Below are 22,506 nucleotides of genomic sequence, written 5' to 3'. Positions count from 1 at the left end.
ATTACGAAGTTAATTAGTGATATTTTGTTAATTAGTTGAATATGTGTTTAGAGTTCTCGTGCAAGTATTGTCCGTCTTTCTGAGTAATCCAGCTCAAGGACTAGAGTTATGTTATCTGCAACAGACAATTTTTTTTAATTCCGTAAAACTTAAAAATGATCACCCTGTATAAGAGGCATGTATGCAGCCTGTTGAAGTCGTCTTCATCTTTGATCTCTCGCTGCTGCTGGTGGCAGCGGCCAGTTTGGCCAGTGTACGTTTAGTACAGCTGAACAGATGGAACGTGATATGTGTAATGTTAATCTGCATTAACGCCGACAGTCATCTTGCTCCTCTTCGAGCTTCCACTGCTGCTTACGTCAAGAATATCAGCTATCCCCGTTTGCTCTCTTATCCACACCTCTCTCTTCCTGTCTCTTAACGTTAGGCCTAACATGTTTCGTTTCATCGCTCTTTGTGTGGCCCTTAATTTGCTCTCGAGCTTCTTTGTTAACCTCCAAGTTTCTGCTCCATATGTTAGCAGCGGTAGAATGCAATGATTGTACACTTTTCTTTTCAACGACAGTGGTAAGCTCCCAGTCAGGATTTGGCAATGCCTGCCGTATGCACTCCAACCCAATTTTATTCTTCTGTGAATTTCTTTCTCATGATCAGGGTCCCCTGTGAGTAATTGCCCTAGATAAACATACTCCATTACACGCTCTAGAGGCTGACTGGCGATCCTGAATTCTTGTTCCCTTGCCAAGCTATTGAACATTATCTTTGTCTTCTGCATATTAACCTTCAACCCCACTCTTACACTTTCTCGATTAAGGTCCTCAATGATTTGTTGTAATTCGTCCCATTGTTACTAAATAGGATAATGTCATCTCCAAACCGAAGGTTGCTGAGATATTCGCCATCGATCCTCACTCCTAAGCCTTCCCAGTCTAGGAGTTCGAATACTTCTTCTAGGCATGCAGTGAATAGCATTGGGGAGATTGTGTCTCCTTGCCTGATTCCTTTCTTGATAGGTAACTTTCCGCTTTTCTTGTGGAGAAGCAATGTAGCTCTGGAATCTTTGTAGATATTTCCCAAGATATTCACGTATGTGTGCTGTACTCCTTCATTACGCAATGCCTCTATGACTGCTGGTATCTCTACTGAATCAAATGCCTTCTCATAATCTATGAAAGCCATATAGAGAGGTTGATTGTACTCCGCAGATTTCTCGATTACCTGATTGATGACATGGATATGATCCATCGTAGAATATCCCTTCCTGAAGCCAGACATATGTACCGCGAACTGTGTAAGTTACCAAATAATGCTAATCTCGTCAAAAGAAACGTTTGATGAGTGGAGTTCTTCAACGTGGAAACTACATAGCACTCCTGGCGACCAAGTTTCCGTTATGCGAGGTTGCTTAATTTGGTTGAACAAATATATCAAGTGCTTTTTTTTCTCTCTCGTATTGGTTAAGGTTCAACGGTACCGTACCTTGTTCATGTCGCATTGCAGCAGGCAGCTGATCACTTCTCGTTTGAACTTATTCACCTGGCGGAACCCCAGCCGGCACACTAAGTCGTCACCCACAACGATGGTCATCACGAAGTCACGTGTCTCACGAGCCCTGCGAGAGATCGAGTGACGATGTTCTTGCTTACATTTTCCCCCCTTTTTAGCCAGAAGCCCTCGTTTTACGCTCACGAGGGTTTTGACGGGAATTCAGGGCACAGGCTCCTTTCCCAAGCGTATCACCCCTGGAGGAAGCCGAATGCCAGGCCGGGGTACGCTTGTGCCCATTCGAACCAGTGGGTGCCCGGCGGCGGTGGGAATCGAACCCACAACCTCCCACAGCCGAGGCGGGCAAACAGAGTGTCTGTCTAACTTTGTGTCTGTCTAAGATTTACTAACATAAAAACCAGTCTAATGTGTATTCTTAATTAAATGAACGCTGCTGATCACGGTTATGTACACATATTTTGCCTCAAATAGGCCTGAGGTTTCCTTCGCGCTGTATAATGTTGATGTGTATGACAACGTGCCACCAGTGCTAGTAGATTTGTTGGTTTTGGCTGGGCGGTTGAATCGAGTGACACACAGACAGACGGACAGACAAAGTTTTTCGCGTTTAGGTAGCCCAAGAAAGACCATACCGCACTTAAAAAATTTCACCTCTCCACGTCCAGGATTCCTCCTGGTGGCGAGAAAGCGTAACAGCGTAGGTTCGGGAACCGCGGCCTGAGCAGGATGCCGAGCACCGAGGCGACGGCCGCGCCTAGGCTGTGTCCCGTCAGCACCAGGGTGTAGTTCGGGTGGCGGGACGTGGCCTGCGCCAGGGGTTCGTCCAGCTGGCCCAGGACATGTAGCGCGCTCTGCAGCACTCCCTGGTGGCACAGACCCACACCGTCTGGCATCTCTGCGTCAGAAAGAACGCCAAACGTGTAAATGACCCCACGCCGACGAGCGGTGCGAGATCGATACGAGAGGTTTGGTAGATTTCTTGTCCCAGCCCGTGAGCGCGCTCAGACTGCCACTTAAATCATTCGGACGTGGCGCGTACGACTGCAACATTAACGCAAGTAGAGAAAGTATACAAACTCATGTAGCGACGTGAGTGCCCTCAAAGCGCCGTTGTTCCGTACGCACTAGACTAGAATGTTTACGCTATAGCGCATCACAGCGCAATAGACAAAAGGGCGAGTAAGAAAAGCCAGGGCGGCGCCGACTATTCCCAGCTTACCACGATTGAAGTGGTAAGCTGGGAAGACTGTAGCATCCATGGCTACGCGACAATTAACAAACAGAGGTAACGCCACGCCACGAAGACAGGCAAAAATAGTTTAGCTTCAAAAATTAGAGTGAGAGAGAGAGAGAGAGAGAGAGAGAAATACAGGTTTGAAGCTCGTATCTCTATATACAATTTTGTCCCTGTCTCTACCGCTGTGTGGCACACGTTAGCGTACACTAACACGATCTGAGGTGATCGATCAGACACCAAGGTGCAAAGCAAAGTATCTGCAGACGCGGCCGCTCACCGCAGCGGCGATATTTCAGCTGCCGAGTGAAAAAGCCGGGGTTCGCTCACCGACCGCCGCAGTCACGGAGTCGGTGAGCGCGTCAGCCACCGACAGGGTTCCCCGGGCCACCACCAAGATGGCGTTGGTGCGGTGGTCTAGCGCCACGTAGAAGGGTACCCGGTACAGGCCTGTTGGAAAACGACGAGAACAGCAGGTCCTCGGGCCGCACGTGGGTCAGATGCTTGACGGTGGCCGCGTGGCACTCGCAACAGTTGTCACCCGACACGTTGCCACTGCTTCCGCGCAGGCACGCGCAGCACCTGTAGTGGTCAGCGGCACGTTGAGCACTTTATGGGGGTAAACTTACGGTCTTTGGCAAACGTTTACAAGCTACTATACAAAGCTCATCGCTAGTCTTGAGCTCTATCACAAGTTCTTTTTCAGTGTCCTTCATCATGCGCCATACATCATTCCTGCGGCACGCATCTCTCATCGCACCATGTCATCCGCAGCAAGTCGCACGCCCGCGTGCCCGAACCACTCATTTTTCCGCCTCGTTCATTCCTCGAACAGCGCTAAAGACTGGAACGGCCTTCCTGCTGACATTGTTAACATCACTTGCCCGTCTTTGTTCCAACAGCGCGTGATTGATCACTTTGCATATAACTATGTTATAACTATAAGGTGGAACTTATGTTAAACCCACCCCTTATGTAATACCTCCTCCGGTGGTCTTTAAGGACAATAAACTGAACTGAACTGGACTCATGGGAATGGTGAGGCACTGTCGTGGGTGCGTTGACGCAAAGTGACGTGGAGCAACAACAAAGGAAAAAAAATTGGAGGACGCTCAGAGAGGAACGCGATAGCATTCAAATATCCCCGACTGCTTCTCGCGCTTACCGGCAGGATGGATGGATGTATAAAACTTTATTTGATCTATTTAAATGTGGTTGGGCCCCTAAATGCCCGGGAGCCCCCTGGCCGACATCTCTAGGCAGGCCCGGTCCACCAGCCAGAGCTGGTCGTCCGAGCAAGTGGCCCGCGAAGAGCGGCCTCCCACGAGGAAAAGCAACTGCAGCTTATGTAACCGTAACGTTTACCGGGAAACGCTGGCGGCGAACGCTATGCACGAAGGCGAGCTTTTTGGTAGGAACGCGGCATCTTGCGTGTGCCGACCTTCTGTTATTGTTTCGCACTTTTATAATTTCAGTCTGAGAAGATTTAACATAAAAGCCATGTGCTGTTGGTGTTTTGTTTCACGACGTTTGTTTGTGGGCTGTCATTCTCAGAATTCTGAGGAATAACTTTCTCAAGAGTGTAATTTAGACAAGGTATGAGCAACTTTAGAGATCGAAGAAGAACATTAGTGCCGTATAGATTATATATACGACAATTTTCGCTCACGGGACGCCAACGTGGACACCGGATTTTCTGCGACACGGGGCTCTTAAAGGGACACTAAAGCAAAACAATAAATCAACTTAGACTGATAAAGTATTCTTCGAAAACTCTGCTTTAGTTAATTACACTGCAATAGGTCAATTATTAGAAGAGAAAATTAAGTTCAAAGTTAAATTTTTTGAATTTCGCGCGGAAACTCCAACGTCAGCACTTCAGTGTGACGTCACGACTTCTAAAGTAATTTTACGTATTTGGGCCACGTTCGCTCAGTAAAAGTTCGCGAAACTTGCCATATTCAGTCTTGGGCTCCTTTAAAACACAGTGTAGTCAATCTTTACTACTAAAGGATTAACTGAGACCTAGAATACGCTTTCAAAATCCATGACGTCACGAGGAGCTGGTGCGGGAACTTCAAGGTGGCGTCGCCACTCGCCTTCTGTGTTTTCCCGTTTTTTCCTGGCTCACCAAGTGGCTTCTCGCGGTAAGAGTGGTGTTTTCGATATTGTGGAAGGGTAATCTACTGATGCAGAAAAACTAATTTTTCCCTTTAGTGTTCATTTAACCCTGTCGCGTTAAAAAGGCAGTTCCACCTGAAGGTGCATTGAAAGCGAAAGCAAGTTTTAAAGGGACAGACAACCGCTCAGAACATGAATCGAGATAACCCCGTTGATGGAAAGATTGCCTATCGTACTGGTTAAAACGAGCCATGCTTTTCTCATTAAACATGAATTTATATTTTTAATTCTTCACTAAAAGTCACGAAAAGAGACCTTTGACGCCCCACGCGACAAAAACATGAAGAAGCATAAGAGGTCTACCACGTGACCTTCTATTAGTGTACGCGGTTCCTGGTCTCTTTATTAGTATCGAAATTCAGTACACTTTTTTTCTGTTGTAAGTTTTCTCTAACTTACAACGTGCAGATAGGCCTTCGTTTGTAGTACAAAAGTGGCGCTGCCTTCGCTTTCGTTTTCGATGAGTTGGCTTGGCTCGTCTATCGACAGTCTCCCGGGTGTAACTTGGTCTGTAACTCCCACCCTTATTGGGCGTAAGGGTGTGAGTTACCCAAGAGATGACACCATGCGGGTTGAAAGTCAGCGCCAATCCAGCCTGTCCTCTGTTGTCCTCTTAAGAACCGCAGATTTATTTGGCTTCTATCACCTCACGCGCAGTGGAGAGTTAGAATGCCTCCAGAGACGCGCGCAGTGCGTATGGCTGCAAAAAGGAAGGCGATCAATAGGATTCACGCGGCAGTGATGCGTTTGCATTAGTTTTCACCGTATACACTGTAAAATAATGTACACCCTCAAAAGTGACAAAAGGTTGTATATCAGTCTATAACTCACAGCCTTATTTGGCGTAAAGGCGTGAGTTACGGGCGTCGTAACACGTCGTACCTGATTCCAGCCCACAGGTCGCAGAAACCCGTCAAGACGTGCGAGGCCATGTACGCGGGCCAGCCGTAGATGCCCCAGGCGAACTTCAGGTAGTACAACGCCTGCTCGGGGTTCATCCACGCATGTGGTCCTGTAGAGGTCACGCCGGCCACCGGGCATGGTGCCGCTGGTGCCGGAGTCGCCGCTGCTGCACCCGGTGGCACACCATTGCTGCACGGAGCCTTGTCCACCGGCGCTGCGCACGGGAGCGGAATGGCGACCAGTGTTCTCGTACCAGTTCGAAAACTCCACCTGAAACCTTTCTCTCTGTGTCTAGGTGTGTGTGTTCTTTTTTTTTTAACTGACTGACGCGGGCGACAAAGTTAATCTCATAACCAGTGCAGTGGTCTCCGATATGGGGCGGTCTAGCCTACCGGGCTCGGCCTGGTTAACCTCGTTGCCTTTTCCTTATGACTTTCTCTCTGTCGGAGATGAGGAGGTGCGCGGGGACTCAGATCTTGGAGGCCACGCTTATACATCGCTAGCAAAAGAGCGCTCGAAATTGTTCTGATGAACCCGTGTTCTAACCTGATCCATCCTAAGCACAACAGGCCACTCGTCTACCGACTCATTCCACTGGACCAAGGACAGTTAACAGTCAGACAGTGTCGCCCACGTGCCGCCGACGCGTTTTATCTTCGACTCAATATTCTAGAGCCAAATTTCCAGCGCGATTTCTTTCAGATTCACGTTTCAGGCAGGGGGCAAGGGCACACTCTCGATGTGAGCGCGTGCGCGTGCTTACCGGAGGAAGAATAGTCGGTGGAGCCGTAGGGCACCATCATGCCCTCTCGCGACTCCTCGGACGTGGAGCCCATGCGTGCCAACTGGCGGCGCTGCTTCTTCCGCAGGAGCACCAGTGCCGAGAACATGTCCGATGGTGTGACGTCCACGTCCTGCGGGGCAGCGTGTGCAATGTTGGATTGGTTAGCCACAGTTAACACTAGCTAGTTAAGCTAGTGTGTGCACCACATGTTCCGGACCCATAACTGTGTGGTGCTTCGGTGTTAGACCGTTTGGCGAAAAAGTGTTACGGGACCCTTGGCCGGGCGTGACGTCCACGTCCTACGGGGAACTGTGTGCAGGGTTGGGTTGGTTAGCTATAGTTAACACTAGTTAGTCAAGCTAGTGTATGCAGCACATGTTTCGGACCCTTTACAGCGCGGATGCTTCGACGTTAGACCGGTGAGCAAAAAAAGTGTTACGGGGCCCTTGGCCGGGACATAACGTCGACGAAGCGAGCCATCAAGGCTCGCTGTCGTGAATGTTCACTTAACACGGGCCTAGATTCAACGCTGTCAAGGGGCCCTTTGGATCCGGACTTGTATAAGTCGCATCCTATACTGCCCTATTAATTCTGATCACCATATTCGCCGAATCTCTGTTCTCATCTTCCCCTCCCCTCTGAGCAGTATAGCGGGCTGGAGGATATTACCTCAAGCTGACCTCTCGGCGTTTCCTCAATAAATCCTCCTCTCCCTCGACGTCAGCGCCGTCGCACATGGTGCACGGAGAGGGTCCGTGCACCAAAGCAAAGGTGAGTGTGCAGGGACGCCTCCTTTGCCTTTGACCAGTTTTAACTATGTAATCGCCATCATGGTAATCATGTTCTACGTACACTGCAGCACGAAGGCCTTTCCAAAACAGAAGTGGCGTTCCGTGGGTTATGTTTTTCGAAAAGCCCTCCTGGTGCACTTCAGCACAACGTACTGCGTGGAACACATCGCAGGATTGCCGCGTACCTCGACACTGTTATACTAAAATTATAGAGCTGGGATTTTCGGGACGTGTCCCGATGTCGAAAAAAAATGCCCCGATGTTCGTGTCTACGTGCCGTCTACCAAAGTGCTTGAACCTGGTTTCCTGCAACTTTCTTGTCCCGAATTGTCCCGAATTCACTTCGGGTGTCCCGGAAAATTACACATTGTCCCGGTTGTTCAGAATCTCTATAATGTTCTCGGTTATTTAGCAGACGTGCTTCTGCTCACTTTGCCCTTCACCGGGCACTGAAAATATTTTGACCTTGGCAGAGTGGCGCTAGTGGTTTCCTATACCTACGTTTCCATGGCAACCAAGTTACTTGTGCGACGCCACAAGTAACCCTGGCACAGGTAACTTTCTTTCGTGCCATCAAAATTGCAAGAGCTGGGAAAGTATCTCATTTATTTCATGCGCATCAAACGTCATGCGGCACCTGCTACAATGGTTCACGATGTGTATGCCGTCTTCTTTCACAACAGCTTTCAAACTGAAAGGTCGACCTTAACGGAACTACATAGCTGCTCCAAAATAACTTGTTCTTGGTCAGGCAGGTGCTTGGGCTTACTAAACACATTGTTCCTGGCGCAGAGTAGAAGAGCATGAAGCAGGGGAACATGAAAGGAGACAGAGAAGCACTTCTATCTATCTATCTATCTATCTATCTATCTATCTATCTATCTATCTATCTATCTATCTATCTATCTATCTATCTATCTATCTATCTATCTATCTATCTATCTATCTATCTATCTATCTATCTAGCCGCCTACGTCTTGGTGCTCTCATGGTCGTTTCGTTAGCTTGGTATGTACCAAAATTGGCATAGTATGACAAGAATGTATGACGAACGTAAATGATAGGTCATGACGTGAATGTCACGACATGCGTGTCATGTAGGTCATAAAACAGCCGCCTGCGTCCTGATGCTCTCATGGTCGTTTCATTAATTTGGCAGGCTCCCCGCGCACTGCTTCGCATAACATAGGTTCCCACAGGGCGTAGGATCTGCCGGCTTTTTTCATGTTGCTCCAGAATTTTCTCATTGCCACTTTTCAGTCTAATTATCATATTGAGAAATTTATTAATGAATTAAGGACTAATTATGTAATTAGGCGGAATGCGAGAAATAATCCGAGTATCTCCGAGCGACGGCAAACAACATTACCTTGGTTCGGTCCAGCTAGGTGGCATTTTCATATTTTTAAAGTTTGGCCCAAGTTACGTGAAACACCCTGTATAATGCTTCGCACCACGACAATTCACCTCAAAGCTGTTTCGGCAGCAATCTTTCTTTTCTTTCTTCCCGGCTCTGTATAAGAACATCCACGATGTGACAGTGTACGCATTTAGACGTTCCGTGGTACTCACCTCATAGAAAAGCGCCATGTTCTCGGCCATGTGCTCGTACGCCTCCGGGCTGTCTTCCGTGTCGCTCGCACAGCAGAAGAACCGGCGCAGCCTGCGGGAAAAAGCGAGAGGGCGAGGTTTTAACAGCGGAGCTGTTTAAGCTTGGCTAAATTCCGGTGTGCAACGCTAAAACTCGTTGAGCGAGGAGGAGTTTCGTATGGGGATTATTGCATTTGGTTTTATTTTTAACAGCGTAGCTATTTAAGCTCTTGGTTAGGCCGCGTAGTGCGAACAAAAAAGTGCGCCTGGCGATTACGTCACCGCACGTTGCCTAGCAACCACCTCGCGGAGCGGCGTGTGCTTCCCCTCCTCTCTGCGCCGACACATGTCGCCTTGACACGGGACGTTAAGGAGAGGGAAGGAGAGCATGCGCGCAGTGCTCGCTATGCTCGGGAGAGAGGAAGAGAAAATGAGAGCGAGAGGGAGAGACAGAAATTGTAGCAGCACCAACGAGGCAACGCGCAGAGCTGCTGCCAACGCCATCCGCGTTTCCCCGCGTTCGCGCCGAACGCGCGCGGTGTCCGTGACTGCAGCCGGCGCCTCTGGCGGCGGCTCGGCAGGTTTCGACCAGCCACGCCCCGGCAAGTGTGGATGCGCAGCTTGGCCATGACGTCACCGGGGAGATAAAGCTCGGAGCCGCCGCGACGGCGGCAGAACTCTCGTTGACTCTGTGGCGAGTACATGTAGCCTTGACATGGGACGACCAAAGAAGATTCGGACTCCCGAAGAAGAAGCCGCTCATCTTGAAGCGCGTCGCTCGGCCAAGCGAGAATCTGCGCGTCGGCGGCGAGCCGATTCGGAATACCGTGCCTAGCAGCGCATAGCATTTCATAGCAAAACTCAGTCAAGCCTAGTAAAACCTGGAAATACCTAGGTCGATCACCAGCTCCCCTGTTTACTCCAGCCTTGCACAACTAGTGCAAGCTACCCACCTTTTGTATATATCGAGTAAAATGTATGCAAATGCTATCGGTTCAAGCTAGACTTACGATCAGACCCGCTCGCGCCTATACTTCATATAAACGAAGTTTATATGTCATGTACCGGCCAGGAAACACCGTTACTTCTTTTGTGTAACTTGTAGTCTACACGTCCTTGCTGAGCGCACGCACCTGGCAATCCACAGGCGTGTTCGTCGGCGGTGCCCTTTGTCCGAGGGTTCCAGGAAGAGCCTTTTGACGTCGCGGCTGACCTCGACGTCACCGAGATCCCGGAACGGGTTGTGCTTCAGCGATCCGGCCGGGTCGTACAGAGCGTACACGCACAGCAGAAGCACCAGCAGGAAGCACCAGGCTACGATCACCAGCGTCTGCAGGAAGTGTGAGGGAGGTTGGCGTAAGCGAGAAATCAAAAGAAAGAGAAGGAGGACCTTATAGACACAGTTGGTGAAATAAGGGGTCTAGGCTACAGGATACGGCTAGAGACAAGAGTGAGTTGTACGACGGGCCTATAACGCGGACCCAACGAGTGAATCGAAAGTACACGTGTTTTCGATTCACAGAAGGCTATCTGCTATCGCTGTGATTGTAGTCACAGCAATAGCTGTCGCCCTTTACTCTCTTTCTGGGTTCTTTGCTCGCACTATCCTACGGCGCTAAAGATCCAAATGCATTTTGCAACCGCTTATACTCCACATAATGTATCTGCAAGATAAATAAAATCAACTCACTCAGCGCTGTGGTTTTGTCGTCGTTATTATTATGATTAACCTATTTTATGCCCAAAGCAGGATGGAGGCCCTCTTCTAACGATTTCCAATTACCCCTACATGTCTTACGTCAGCCGACTGCGTCACGTGCCTGAAAAATTTTGCGAATCACATCACATCACCTCACCCTCTTGCGTGCTCCGCTGCGCATCCTTTACCTTGGTGGCCATTCCATTACACTGACAGACCACCGGTTATCTGCCCTACACATTACATCACCTGTCCAAGTCCACTTGCTCCTCTGGATCGTAACTGTAGAATATGTCAGCCCTTACCAACAGATACCTACGAACGCCCCAATAACAAACGGAGTCACTGGCAACCTCTTTTGCGGGAGTAAATGACTGTCCCATATTTATAGCTACCTTTACGAGAGTTTTGTTACACTCCTATGGAGTACGTTCACTCATTTTGTTTCTAGGCAAAGAGCGGCCAGTCGCGCGGCAGTTTTGCGTGTATTCGGCGGGCTTCTTTCACGCTCAGAAAAACACTTTTATGCAGCACATTTTGAGCACCTGAAAGCTGTATCGGTAGTTTATCATGTTGCTCTACAATTTTCGCATTGACGCTTTTAATCTAATTACAATATTTGAGAAGTTGATTAATTAATTACAACTAGTTATCTAATTAGGCAGAATGAAAGAAATACTCTGAGTATCTCCAAGCGACGGCAAACAGCATAACCTTGGTTCTGTCCAGCTATGTGGCATGTTCATATTTTTGTATCTTCCTGCATGATAGTTGGGGCACCCGATATACTCCACTATGGTGTACGAGAACAATGGCATATGAAATCAGTTGTGTGGTGCAGAGAGTTACTTTCGCAAGAGGAGCTGCTAGGGACTATCTCTACTGCTCTCACTGCTTGTTAAGCACGTTATGCAGCAGCGGCGAAGACAACAGTGAAAGAGGAGTACACCTGCTTGCAGTAGGAGTAGGACGACGTACTGTTGGTCGTTTACGCGGTTTTCACGAAAGTGTCCGTTCTACACCAGGTGGGCGGCGTCATCACAGTAGGCCAACGATGTCTGGTGGAGCATATTCAGGCACGCGTGCAAGTCCGCATTAGAGAGCCTCCTTATTTAGGGGTTCTTGGCACATACACCATTATTTAGGTCCAGAAAAACTGTCCCTCTGTTCGTCCTTCCCGACGGACCAGCTGCGTGCCTGCCCGTCTGCCCGCCCGCCTGTTCGTCTGTCCGTCCCAATCGTTCTATCCCTGGATATGTCTCAATCAGTCAATCGAATGATCCATATAATTGTTACCTGTCCCATCAGATCGCCGCTTCCGGCTATCTAAATTTATTTGAAAGGATGCTCTGTACGTTACTAGCCCAGCATGCTTTACGGTGTGAAGGCTCTCTAGCCTGGCTTCGCTGAAATTGCGGGTAAACTCAGTGCATGTTGAGATTCAGTAAGGCAGCTATACTGATTGCTCGAATAGTTGAGGTATCTACACACCAACTGGAATGTCGTCAGAGCTAATGAGGGGTTAGACAAATAGATTTGCAAATGACTGTCTCGTGATACACGGCGAAGTGAATCTCGAGCGAGTGACAAAACCCCCAGAGCCACAGGTGGGTCCGGATGCTTCGTAGACAATGGAGGCGAGACGAAATTCGGCGGAGCGTTATTACCGGGAAGTGATGACGAAACGCGGAGCGAGGTCAGCGGAGAAGGAAGAGAAGAAATATAAATCAGGAAGTGCGCGTCTCTGCGTCCCAATCGTACATCTACGCATCTTGAAGGCGCGCCTGTTTCAGGAGTTGGCTCCGTACGTGTCCTCTTGTTGGTATTATTGTCGTGACCTTTCCGGAGGCTGTGTTTCAATACTCGCCGTCTATAGCATGCTAAATAGACAGCTAAGCGGACAGCGGACATCTTAAGTCTCGTTTCAATTACGGCGAAGCCGGTCAAAAAAAAAAAAAAAAAAAGACAGCTTTGCGAAGGCAGCATCGAAATCGAAAACAATGCAGGTTATACTTTGCTCTTCAAACAAGATGGCGGCTGAGCAGAACGCTTGGAAACTGTACGAGAAAGTCGCTGGTGCACAAGAAAGCGTAGTCAGACTTTCTCATGAGCTTAATTTAAGCCACATTGTGCTATTCGTAGGCTTCGCACAAACAAAGTGTTAAAATACAGCGATAACGTGGGCCTTTCCTAGCTTTTTATTTTTTACATTTGACGCAATCTGGCGTCACGTCCGAGAGACGTAGTGTAAATAAGTTTCATTACTTTGGCTCGAAGCTGCCTTCTTAGCAGTCAAAGTAGAATGCATGTCTTCGATGCTGGCCAGAAGTGAAACGCAACCAAAAGTGCACATTTTCACATCTGAAGATCAGGATGGCCCTATTCTCAAGTTTGTTCTCAAAGCAAGAGTGGCAGTTTTTTTTATTTAGAGAATAAGCGTAATTTACTTATACGAAGCTTAACTCAAGTGTACCTTCAAGTAAGGGCAAGAGGCACGCTATTGTTTCAATTTCTTTATTAATGTTCATCACGGTCGGAAGTTTATATCGATCGACAGGCAGTCTACATAAGCTCTTTATTTGAAACTGCGACAGGCGAGTGGTCGAACTGTTAACATGCCGTGACTCATGGCTTGAACTTTCTGCAACTAAGCTGCACCGACATCAACGGACCACTAAAAAAATACACAAAAAAAACATGTACAGTTCACGCCAAAAGTTTGCGGAGCGTGGGATTTGAGAAAAGGTTGAATATTGTCGCAGCCTAGCTTGGTATAGTATTCGGTTTTCCAGCGTGTATATGGGTGCGTGAGAACTATATATACACTTTTACTGGCTTCGGTCACTAATTGCTTGAAAATTCAACTTTATCTCAGATTGCGCTCTCCTTGAACTCTTGAGGTTGACTGTGAACTCTAGCTACAATGGTTCATTTATACGAACGAGCGGACAAGTCTTTATGAAGACAACAGTGCATGTGAGAGGTCTCGTATATCGACAGCGTTACGCGGTCTTAGAATCATTCATTCAAGTCAATCCACTCTATATATACAGGGTGTTTCAGCGAACACTTTCAAAATTTATTTAAGGTTGCCTGTGGCAGATAGCCCAATTCTACTTAATGAGCTGGCTCTGCTCGAAGAGGCAGGACATTACTTGCACAAAAAATTGAAATTCATAATCGACTAATTAACAGAAATTCACTAATTAAGTTTTGAACTAATTACCTGATGGCCCATATTGCAATTTACAAATTGTAGCCGTGGAGTTCGCAAGGCGGATCCACTTGGAACGAATTCTCGGGATGACACCACTTTCGAGGTATTAATTCCCGAACTTGGCGGAGAAATGCATTGGCGTTCCAATTAGGTTCTTAACAAAACGTCCCTTTTTCCATTGAAGCACAAAATTAACTGGAACGCCAATGCATTTCGCCGCAAAGTTCGGGAATTAATATCTCGAAACTGATGTCATCCCGAGAATTCGTTCCAAGCGGATGCGCCTTGCGAACTCCACGGCTACAATTTGTAAATTGCAATAGGGACCATCAGGTAATTAGTTAAAAACTTAATTAGTGAATTTCTGTGAATTATTCGATTATGCATGTCAATTTCTTGTGCAAGTAATGTCTGCCTCTTCGAGTAGACCAGCACATTAACTAGAATTGTGCTATCTGCCACAGGCAACATTTAAGAACTTTTGAAAGTGTTCGCTGAAACACCCTGTATATTGTACCTCCGTATATATACCATGCATGTAGTGATCACTGGCGGTTGAGTACATTCTAGAATGCACGACGCAATTTGTGACGTGCGCACAACGTGATCAGGCACCTCCTTCGCTATACATTGTGAGACAACGATCGAGAAATTTGAGAAATTGGAATACTTTGCAGTAGCGCCTTGCGCCTAGTGACAACTTGATAGCAGAAGTAATCCGGTGAAAAGAAACACCGGTTATTAAACAAAAGTAAATCAATCAATGACGCGTCGCAATGTGAATCCAATCGCATATTAAACCCCGTTTCGACATGAATTCTGCATTTCAATGAAAAATGAACTGTCACCTGCGATTTCATGCATTTCTTCTTAGTTCCTGTGCATGGACGCAGGAAATGAAGAGCGCCTTAGGACATAAGGACATAAGAGCATACTTCTACACACTGGATACATACTACCTACATACAGGACATTCTGCACCGTACTGTGCACTGTTTAGAACATTTTTTCACGCAGCGATATTCTGGAAGCAAGCGTTAGACTGCCATACCTCTAACTGCTGCCAGAGGTCAAGCGGTACGCAGGAGTCCCTGTAGAAGAAGACCTTGGCCGTGCCCAGGGCGTGCCACACCGTCTCAGCGAGCAGCATGAAGCTTCTCACGTACAACACGGGAACCTGGGCCCTCCGCGCGCTGCTCTGCAGTTGTACGAAAACGAAACAAGATGCAAATAAGCGTCGACGAACATCCGAAATGAAAGGTACTGGTCTCAAGGTATATATAAGGAGACGTGCGTTGTCTCGATAACGTATGTGTTAGTTTCTGTCAATGCTTTTTAGATCCCCCATTTGCGGTTGGTCGCTCGCCAGGCTACATTATTATTATTATTATTATTATTATTATTATTATTATTATTATTATTATTATTATTATTATTATTATTATTATTATTATTATTATTATTATTATTATTTGACTTGAAAACATATGCACAGGAAAGGGAGAGCAAGGAGCAAGACTTTGCAACTGCCACCGGAAGGGGCACAACGCCTGCCTACTCTTCAGAAAGGAGGAGACAGAAACATAGAATTGAAGATAGGAAGGAGGGGAGGAAAGAGGAAAGAAAGAGCGAGATGACAAATATCAAAGAATAAAGTAGAACACACAGTACAGGTCACACACACTAGGGCCCGTCACGGCAGGTCACGCTACTAAAGAATGTTAAATAGAAGAAATAGTTTCTGAGCTATAAACGAGCCCCTAAGTTCCTTGCTTCTAGCAAAGTAAGGAGAACGCGATGAGCCTGATCGCTTCGAGACGCACAGCCACTGGGGTACAAATATTCGTCTAGTGTGGTACACCACAGGCCATGAGGAGATGATAGTCCCTCACTAGTGACATGCGCTGCGCACTGAAAGCGGGACACTCCAATATCAGGTGCTGAAGTGTCTCGCCGCAACCGCAAGGACGTGCGCGATGAAGTGGCCACACGTCCTTGTCTGTATAAACGTTCGCACATGTTCACACAGTCAGCCCTTAGCTTCAGTAGTCGCGCTCTAGCGCGACGAGGCAAGCCTCGACCGCGAACACGGGGCGGGAACGTTCCATTTTCCGACGCGCTGGTCTGAATGCTGCTTGAGTAGGTGGCGACGAATCAGCAGACGAGCGTCATCAAGCTTGCACAAAATGTCAGGGGCAAGCACAGTCGTTATGAGTGCAAGTTGAAGCCAGCCGATCAGCCTCTTCATTTCCGGCGATCCCTACGTGGGAAGGTATCCATTGGGCAGCGAGAGATACCCCACGTGATGAAATTTTGTTGGCAGAGTCAGTAATGCTGCGCACAACTGGGCAATCAATATGATTGCGTTGTGATCTGCTGAGTGCAGCGCGGGAGTCCGTAAAGATGACAATCTTCGATATGGTTAACTCCTCTTACATCGCAACCACACAAGGAACACTCTTGAGAAATTTTGCGAACAATACCAGTCGGTAGAGAGAGGGGGAGAAGGTCGGTTTGCAGAGGACATAAGGACATACTTCTGTCTACTCTTCGCTGAAGCAGCTGGGCCAACGCAGGAGGTAGAGGAGGCAGAAGAGGATAAGGGTGGGAACAAAAACATGAAGAAGATGATTAAGATGGTTGTGGTGGTGGTGGTGATGATGTTGGTTCTGCTGCTGCTGCTGATGATGATGATGAAACGAATGCATCATGTCACACGGATGCGTACCTGTGCTGGAGAGGCAGCAATGATTCTGGCTTATGGAGAGTAACCACTATCGTCTCCGCACCAGTCACCCAAGTATGGGCAGGGTCTCGTATTTGCGATGCCAATTGTTCTTAGTTTGTGAATAAGAAACAGTTGCAATTAGGATAAGTCCTGCCGCTCACAGCATGTCTATATAAACTCGTATGGTGGATACTTGGATGTGTCGCTTGATGCCAGGTGTCCTGGCGCTAAATGTCTTCTCAGGGTGGTCACATATATGTTTAAAAAATTGCCATATTCCTGTTATTTTCAGAAAATATTTTTAGCAGCTAAACGTATATTTTTGTGCTGCTATTTTCGTCACGGGCTCACCTAAACGAACAAGCAGCGGTTGCAAGGAAATATTCCTTTGCCTTATCATCATCTTAATGTGACGGTCCAACGATGAGCTCTCGTTGCGCTGTTGTCATCCCCAATCTGCCGTCGGTAAGTTGTAATGTAGTGAAGTGGATGCACTTCATCATCATCGTCGTCATCGTTATTGTTGTTTACTTTCTTTCGCGCAAAAGTAGACGCCGATTGTTTAAGGCTGAGATGTCCGGGCATGATCGGCCGGTAAGCCCTCGGGAGGCGAGCTGATCATGGCGCCGGTACTGGCAAGCCTAGCTCGATCGGACTTTTATTGAGATAGCAATTATAGAGACACTGCAGGTGAATTTCCGCCGTCGCCGTGAGGTTCCGCATGAAGTCCAAGTAGTACTATCGCGCCCCTGCGCCGTAAGATGTAGGTGTGAGGGAAAGCGTGCGAAAGTGAGCCGAGAAGGGTGGTGGCTTGATGCGCGCTAGTGTGATGCGGGCAAGGGGGGGGGGGGGGGGGGGGCAGGTGTGCGAGCGTCTCCTCTTCTATCCCGGCTGTTGCTGCGAATGGCGCGGCTTCGCGCGGCACCGCGTGCCCTATCTCGAAGTAATCTGTGGCGGGCGAAAGGTGGGAGTCTAAATGTCTGGTGGCTTCGTGCGCACTGTCCTATAACATCCTCGGTTCTCGTGCGCTTAGTGCCGGAAGTCGCATAATCTAAAGTTCCGGAGACGTGTATAAGCTAGAGGCAGCTCGAAGCGTTCACTCGCCGCTGCTGCCACTCCTCATCGAGCCGGGCTTTTGAAAGCGAGTGTGAGCAATTGTCGAGTGATATGTTCATGTTTGCCTGTACGTGCATTACAATGCTTGTTAATTTATTTGGTAAGTGAATGTTTACTGTAATTTAAACGGCCTTTGTGTAGTTGTCTAATACTTAGGTATTGCAATCAATGCTTCGCCTTTCGGACGAAACTGCAGCTTTTTCAGTTGTTGTTGTCTTCTCAAAGACCGCGCATGCGATTCTGACATCGCTAAAACGGCATATATAAAGGTGGTATTATTTAAATGCTAGAATGATTGCTTGTTTGTTTAATCCTGATTCCTGCTGCATACATGCATGCATCATCGGGCAGCAGCGCGGTTACCTGTGGCCTGCAAAGACAAAGGTCCTCACCGCAACAATCCCTCCTCGGCTGTTGATGGCGCAGAGCGCGAGGTCCGAGCCGATGACCAGCAGGCAGAAGACCTGTGCGCCGAGCTGGTATGCGAACGCGAGCCACTCGGAGTCGCCGCACAGCCACAGGGGCCGATGCTCCCAGAGGAGCAGGCCGGATGCCACCAGCCTGCAGTGAGACGGTGTGCGCATGACGTCATCATGTTCATCTTCCGAGCTTACACGAGTACAGTAGCGTCTGAAAAACGATCTATACTTGCGTTTGCAGTCGAACCCGGGTATATCGAATTTGAAGTGGGTCACAAAAATGTTCGATATATAGGTAATTCGATATATATATATATATATATATATATATATATATATATATATAATAAAGACTGTATAAAAAATTTTCGATGGGAGTTTACTGCTGTTCGTTATACACAATAATTCGTTATATGTGGGTTCCCTATATCCGAGTTAGACTGTATTTGACAAAAAGACCTTCAGTACTTGCGGAGAAAATTATGACGTGGAACGTTGCCACCTTACTCCCCCCCCCCCTTTTCCATCTTTTTTTAAATTTTTATTTCATCAACAAAATTCCAAACAGTCAACCAACCCATAGTCTCGGACAGACCCTGTGAATGTGAAAATCCGCGACGTCGGTGGGAGCTAGTGCGGGAGCTTGCTGATGGCTTCGCCACCCATACTCCGTTCTCACGTCATTTCCGCCTTACCATTTGCTTCCTCTCTCGGTAAGAGTGTAAGTTTCAGGGTTACAAAAACGTTATTTTTTTCCAGTACAGTTTATCGTAAACTCCTTTACATGCGTCCCTTTAAGGGTACATCCTTAGTGGTGTCTACACTTATTAGTGTCGTTTTCCATCGCGATTCTGTTGCTTTCGAAATGCAGAGATCTTGCAAACTGTGCTAGACGTTGCAGTCCTAAACTGCGCTAATTGCAAAAGCCCTATATCTTGTACGCAAAAGCATACACTCGGTCGCTTCAGTAAAAGTTATGCCAGCAGCTTGAAATCTCCTAAGCCATGCAATCCACGACGTTGTAAAGACAAATGACAATAAGCTGCGACACATTGTGAACCAATTTACACCCTTAAAGGTGCTTAAATGTGGAAACCAATCTATAACTTAGACCCCTTACGGGTGGAAAGGTGAGAGCTAAGCACCCTTAAGGGTGCTGATCAGTTTGCAGTGCGGCACCTGAGCTCCCATTAACTTATCAACAATAATTTATTTCGCTCTATTTCTATCATATGTGAGTAGCTGTTAGTACGCCTGTAGTTTGTAGCTGTTTCTTAAATAATTACACTCTGTGGATTTACATGCCAAAATCACAATCTAATTATGAGGCACGCCGTACAGTGGTGGACTACGCATTAATTTTGACCGCCTGGGGTTCTTTACCGTGTACCTAAATATATAAGTATACGAGCGGTTCTTCTGTTTTTGCATTTCGCTATCGCCTAAATGAGGCCGCCACGGTCGGTATCGAACCCAGGACATCGAGCTCAGCAGTGCAACGCCATGTACACACAGCTACCGTCGCGAGCTAGCTGTTTCCCAGGAGCAAGCACTTGTCTATATGCGGAATGGCGAACGCCAGCCGGCTGAATCTCTGCATTGCAGCCATCCTCCACTGTGAAATATTTTTACACCCTTAAAAATGAAAGAATGGTGTAAATCGGTCTATAGCTAGCTCACACCCTTACGCTCGAAAGGGTGTAATGAGGTGAGTTATAAACAGATATACACCCTCATTCACTTTCAAGTGTGTAAACTATTTAGCAGTGTAGTTTAGGCGTATATGCATGAACGAATGTCCTCCAAGGAGCCCACCGTGTCCTTAACTCCATAGCCAGTTACTCCTTTTACCTGTGCCATTTACTCCAGTCCTACGTTAGACTAATGTTTCTTCGCCAAGAACTATATATACCTGCGAAATGACCGTGCCGACGAAGCGCTCTTTCTAATCGTAAGTTCTCAGAAATGTATCTTTCTCCCCGTTGGTAAGTGTTCGTTCTAAGCCACATCTCGAATATAGATTCGACGACAGTCAGCGCAAAGGAAAAAAAAAAAATACGGACTCACCATCCTAGCCTGCAGATGGCTTCCAATAGCGGCGGCAGGTATAGGTCGTCGTTGGCGATTATCCACCGCCGGCGGAAGAGCACGATGCTAGGCATGACGAGTCCTGACTGCTGTGTGCTTAACGTAGTCGACCCTGCACATCAGAATGAACAAGATGTCTTGCAGACACTTTCCGTTGGCAGACCTTGACGGGTAGGCTAAGTGTTGTCTGCGAGAGGTACTGTGTAAAAGCCCGTGTATCTTTGTAGAAGCAGCGAGAGCTGCCGGCAGCAGCGCCTCGTGGTTTGTGCCAAGAGAAAAAAAATATATTTTAATTTCGCGTGCGTGATGCGCCGCGGTAGATTACCGGCGGTGTGACATTTAGGTGGGGGAAAAAAACGCTAGTTTGGCGTCTCTTTCCAAGCCGTTCGCTCCGAGCAAGGTGGTGGTAACAACTTTATTTACAGAAAATTAATTTCTGTACCTGGGCCTCAGGGTGGCTCCACTTCGGCAGCGCGATCCCTTCGGCCCAGGCTCCTAGTAAACATTTTCGTTTTTTTTTTTCCGGGGGGGGGGGGGGGGGGCAGGCACGTGCCTGGTGTGCCACCCACTGTCTACGCCACTGCATGGATTCGAAGATTGAAGCAAGATAAACAGCGGCTACGGCATCAATAAGCCAAGCTTCGAACGTTTCTACTGCCGAATCCCGTCACTGGAAGACGATATGTTTGTGTCTTCCACGAACAACTCATTTCATTCTCGCGACGGGGCTGTTATATAGGAGCACGTGATGTTACAGCTAAGTAGAGTTGAAACGCAGTGTTCACCAGTGCCCTCTATAGACAAGCTGTATAGAACGTGATGTAACCAAGGCGTGGCGGTGATGGCATCGCATACAGTGCAGGAGAACAAAAAATGTGGTTGATCCCTCTTATATAGGAATCGGTATAGAACACGAAAGTGAAACGTGTCTTCACAGAAGTAGTGTAATGTTTATTGCACATTGATATATAATGTCTATTGGTGTTTTGTGGCTAAAGCGCCCTTAGGCGTTGATGCACCCACGCTGACGCCTGGTGGCACGTCTCCTCCATCACGACTACCAACGTCGATGACCATGAGCAACCGTCGTGCATATGGAAGCTGCACTACGCTGCACACGCTAGCACAACGCGAAAGACGAAGCACGTAACTGACACACTAATACAACGCGCAAGACAAAGCACGTAACTGAATCGTCACCGAGTCAAATCAGCGCGTACAGCGCGTCGTAATTGCAGCCTCCGCGATCAACTTCAGAAACATTTTCAGAGCTAATTGCGGAGGCCACGCTCCGCTGTGCTGAGTACGGTGAACGCCACCTAGGTGGCGTTGGTAGTGCTTCTTGATGCCAGCGTCCCTTCGAATGCTGGCATCGAGGCGTCGTAGTGCTGAGACCACCGAAGCGTTCACTGTCGGTGCGCGTTAGTGTCATAATGCAGTACTTCTCTTTTCTGCTCGTAGGCGGCGGCACCGCCCCGAGCAAGAGCGCGGGTACACGGAGGAGTGTTAGATATATAAGGCGCGTCTGTGTAGCTTTCTGCAAATGCGTTTGTGGCGCAATGGGTTAAACGCTCGGCGATCTATCGTCGCGGACCGAGAGGTCGTGGGTTCGATTTCCAAATTTTGCATGTTTGTGGAACTTTTTCTTCTGGTTTCTTTCTTTGTATTATGTTCGTGTATGTTCGTGTGACGTATTTCCGTGACGGAAATACGTCAGTGAAGTCTTGGTGGACCCCGGCATAAAACACTTTCGTGTTAAAATCAAGAAACTCGAACGGCGGGGATTTTCTCTGAAGGTAAGATTAATAAACGGGTCTTTAATACTTACTCGGTTAAGATTATGGCTCAAAACAACAAACTGCAAAAATCAGAAATATGAACGTAATCATCACCATCTTTTAGTGTGTGTGCGTGTGCGTGCGTGTACGTGCTTGGCAAAGGCTACAGTATGGGCTGTAGTCCCCTTGCTGACGTCACCGGAACTGCGCTCGCAGCGCCGCCATCGGCATCGCATGATCGAGGCCAATGGAAGCCCAAAAAAGTGAGCTTCTTCGGCATTTTCTATGCCGTAAAACAGGTATATAACACTTACAGCATAGCCGAATGCAGCGAATGTAGCTAGAAGGTCAAGCGTGTCGCGTAAGAAACTTGGCCGTCAGCGCGATTGTACTAGCGCGACAATACGGAAGTGTCGGTGCTGGACAGTGCACATGACGCTGGGCGCCGTCCCTTATGCGCACTGTATGCGTT

At 47.8% G+C, this 22,506-nt stretch overlaps 1 protein-coding gene across 1 annotated transcript in view; it reads right to left on the bottom strand.

Moving 5' to 3' along the window:
- LOC119453184 (diacylglycerol lipase-beta-like) overlaps positions 1-22,506 on the bottom strand; it is an 82,963-nt gene that overhangs the window by 5,913 nt on the left and 54,544 nt on the right. The window contains 11 exon segments of the mRNA XM_037715202.2: positions 1,480-1,612; positions 2,158-2,401; positions 3,071-3,191; positions 3,193-3,322; positions 5,804-6,038; positions 6,588-6,738; positions 8,972-9,062; positions 10,123-10,319; positions 14,957-15,103; positions 18,142-18,310; positions 20,236-20,368. Coding sequence (XP_037571130.1) covers positions 1,480-1,612; positions 2,158-2,401; positions 3,071-3,191; positions 3,193-3,322; positions 5,804-6,038; positions 6,588-6,738; positions 8,972-9,062; positions 10,123-10,319; positions 14,957-15,103; positions 18,142-18,310; positions 20,236-20,330 — 1,713 coding nt within the window. The 5' untranslated portion in view covers positions 20,331-20,368.

This window comes from Dermacentor silvarum, chromosome 5 (genome assembly GCF_013339745.2).
Source record: "Dermacentor silvarum isolate Dsil-2018 chromosome 5, BIME_Dsil_1.4, whole genome shotgun sequence".
NCBI lineage: Eukaryota > Metazoa > Arthropoda > Arachnida > Ixodida > Ixodidae > Dermacentor > Dermacentor silvarum.
This window is presented reverse-complemented; position numbering and strand designations above follow the sequence as displayed.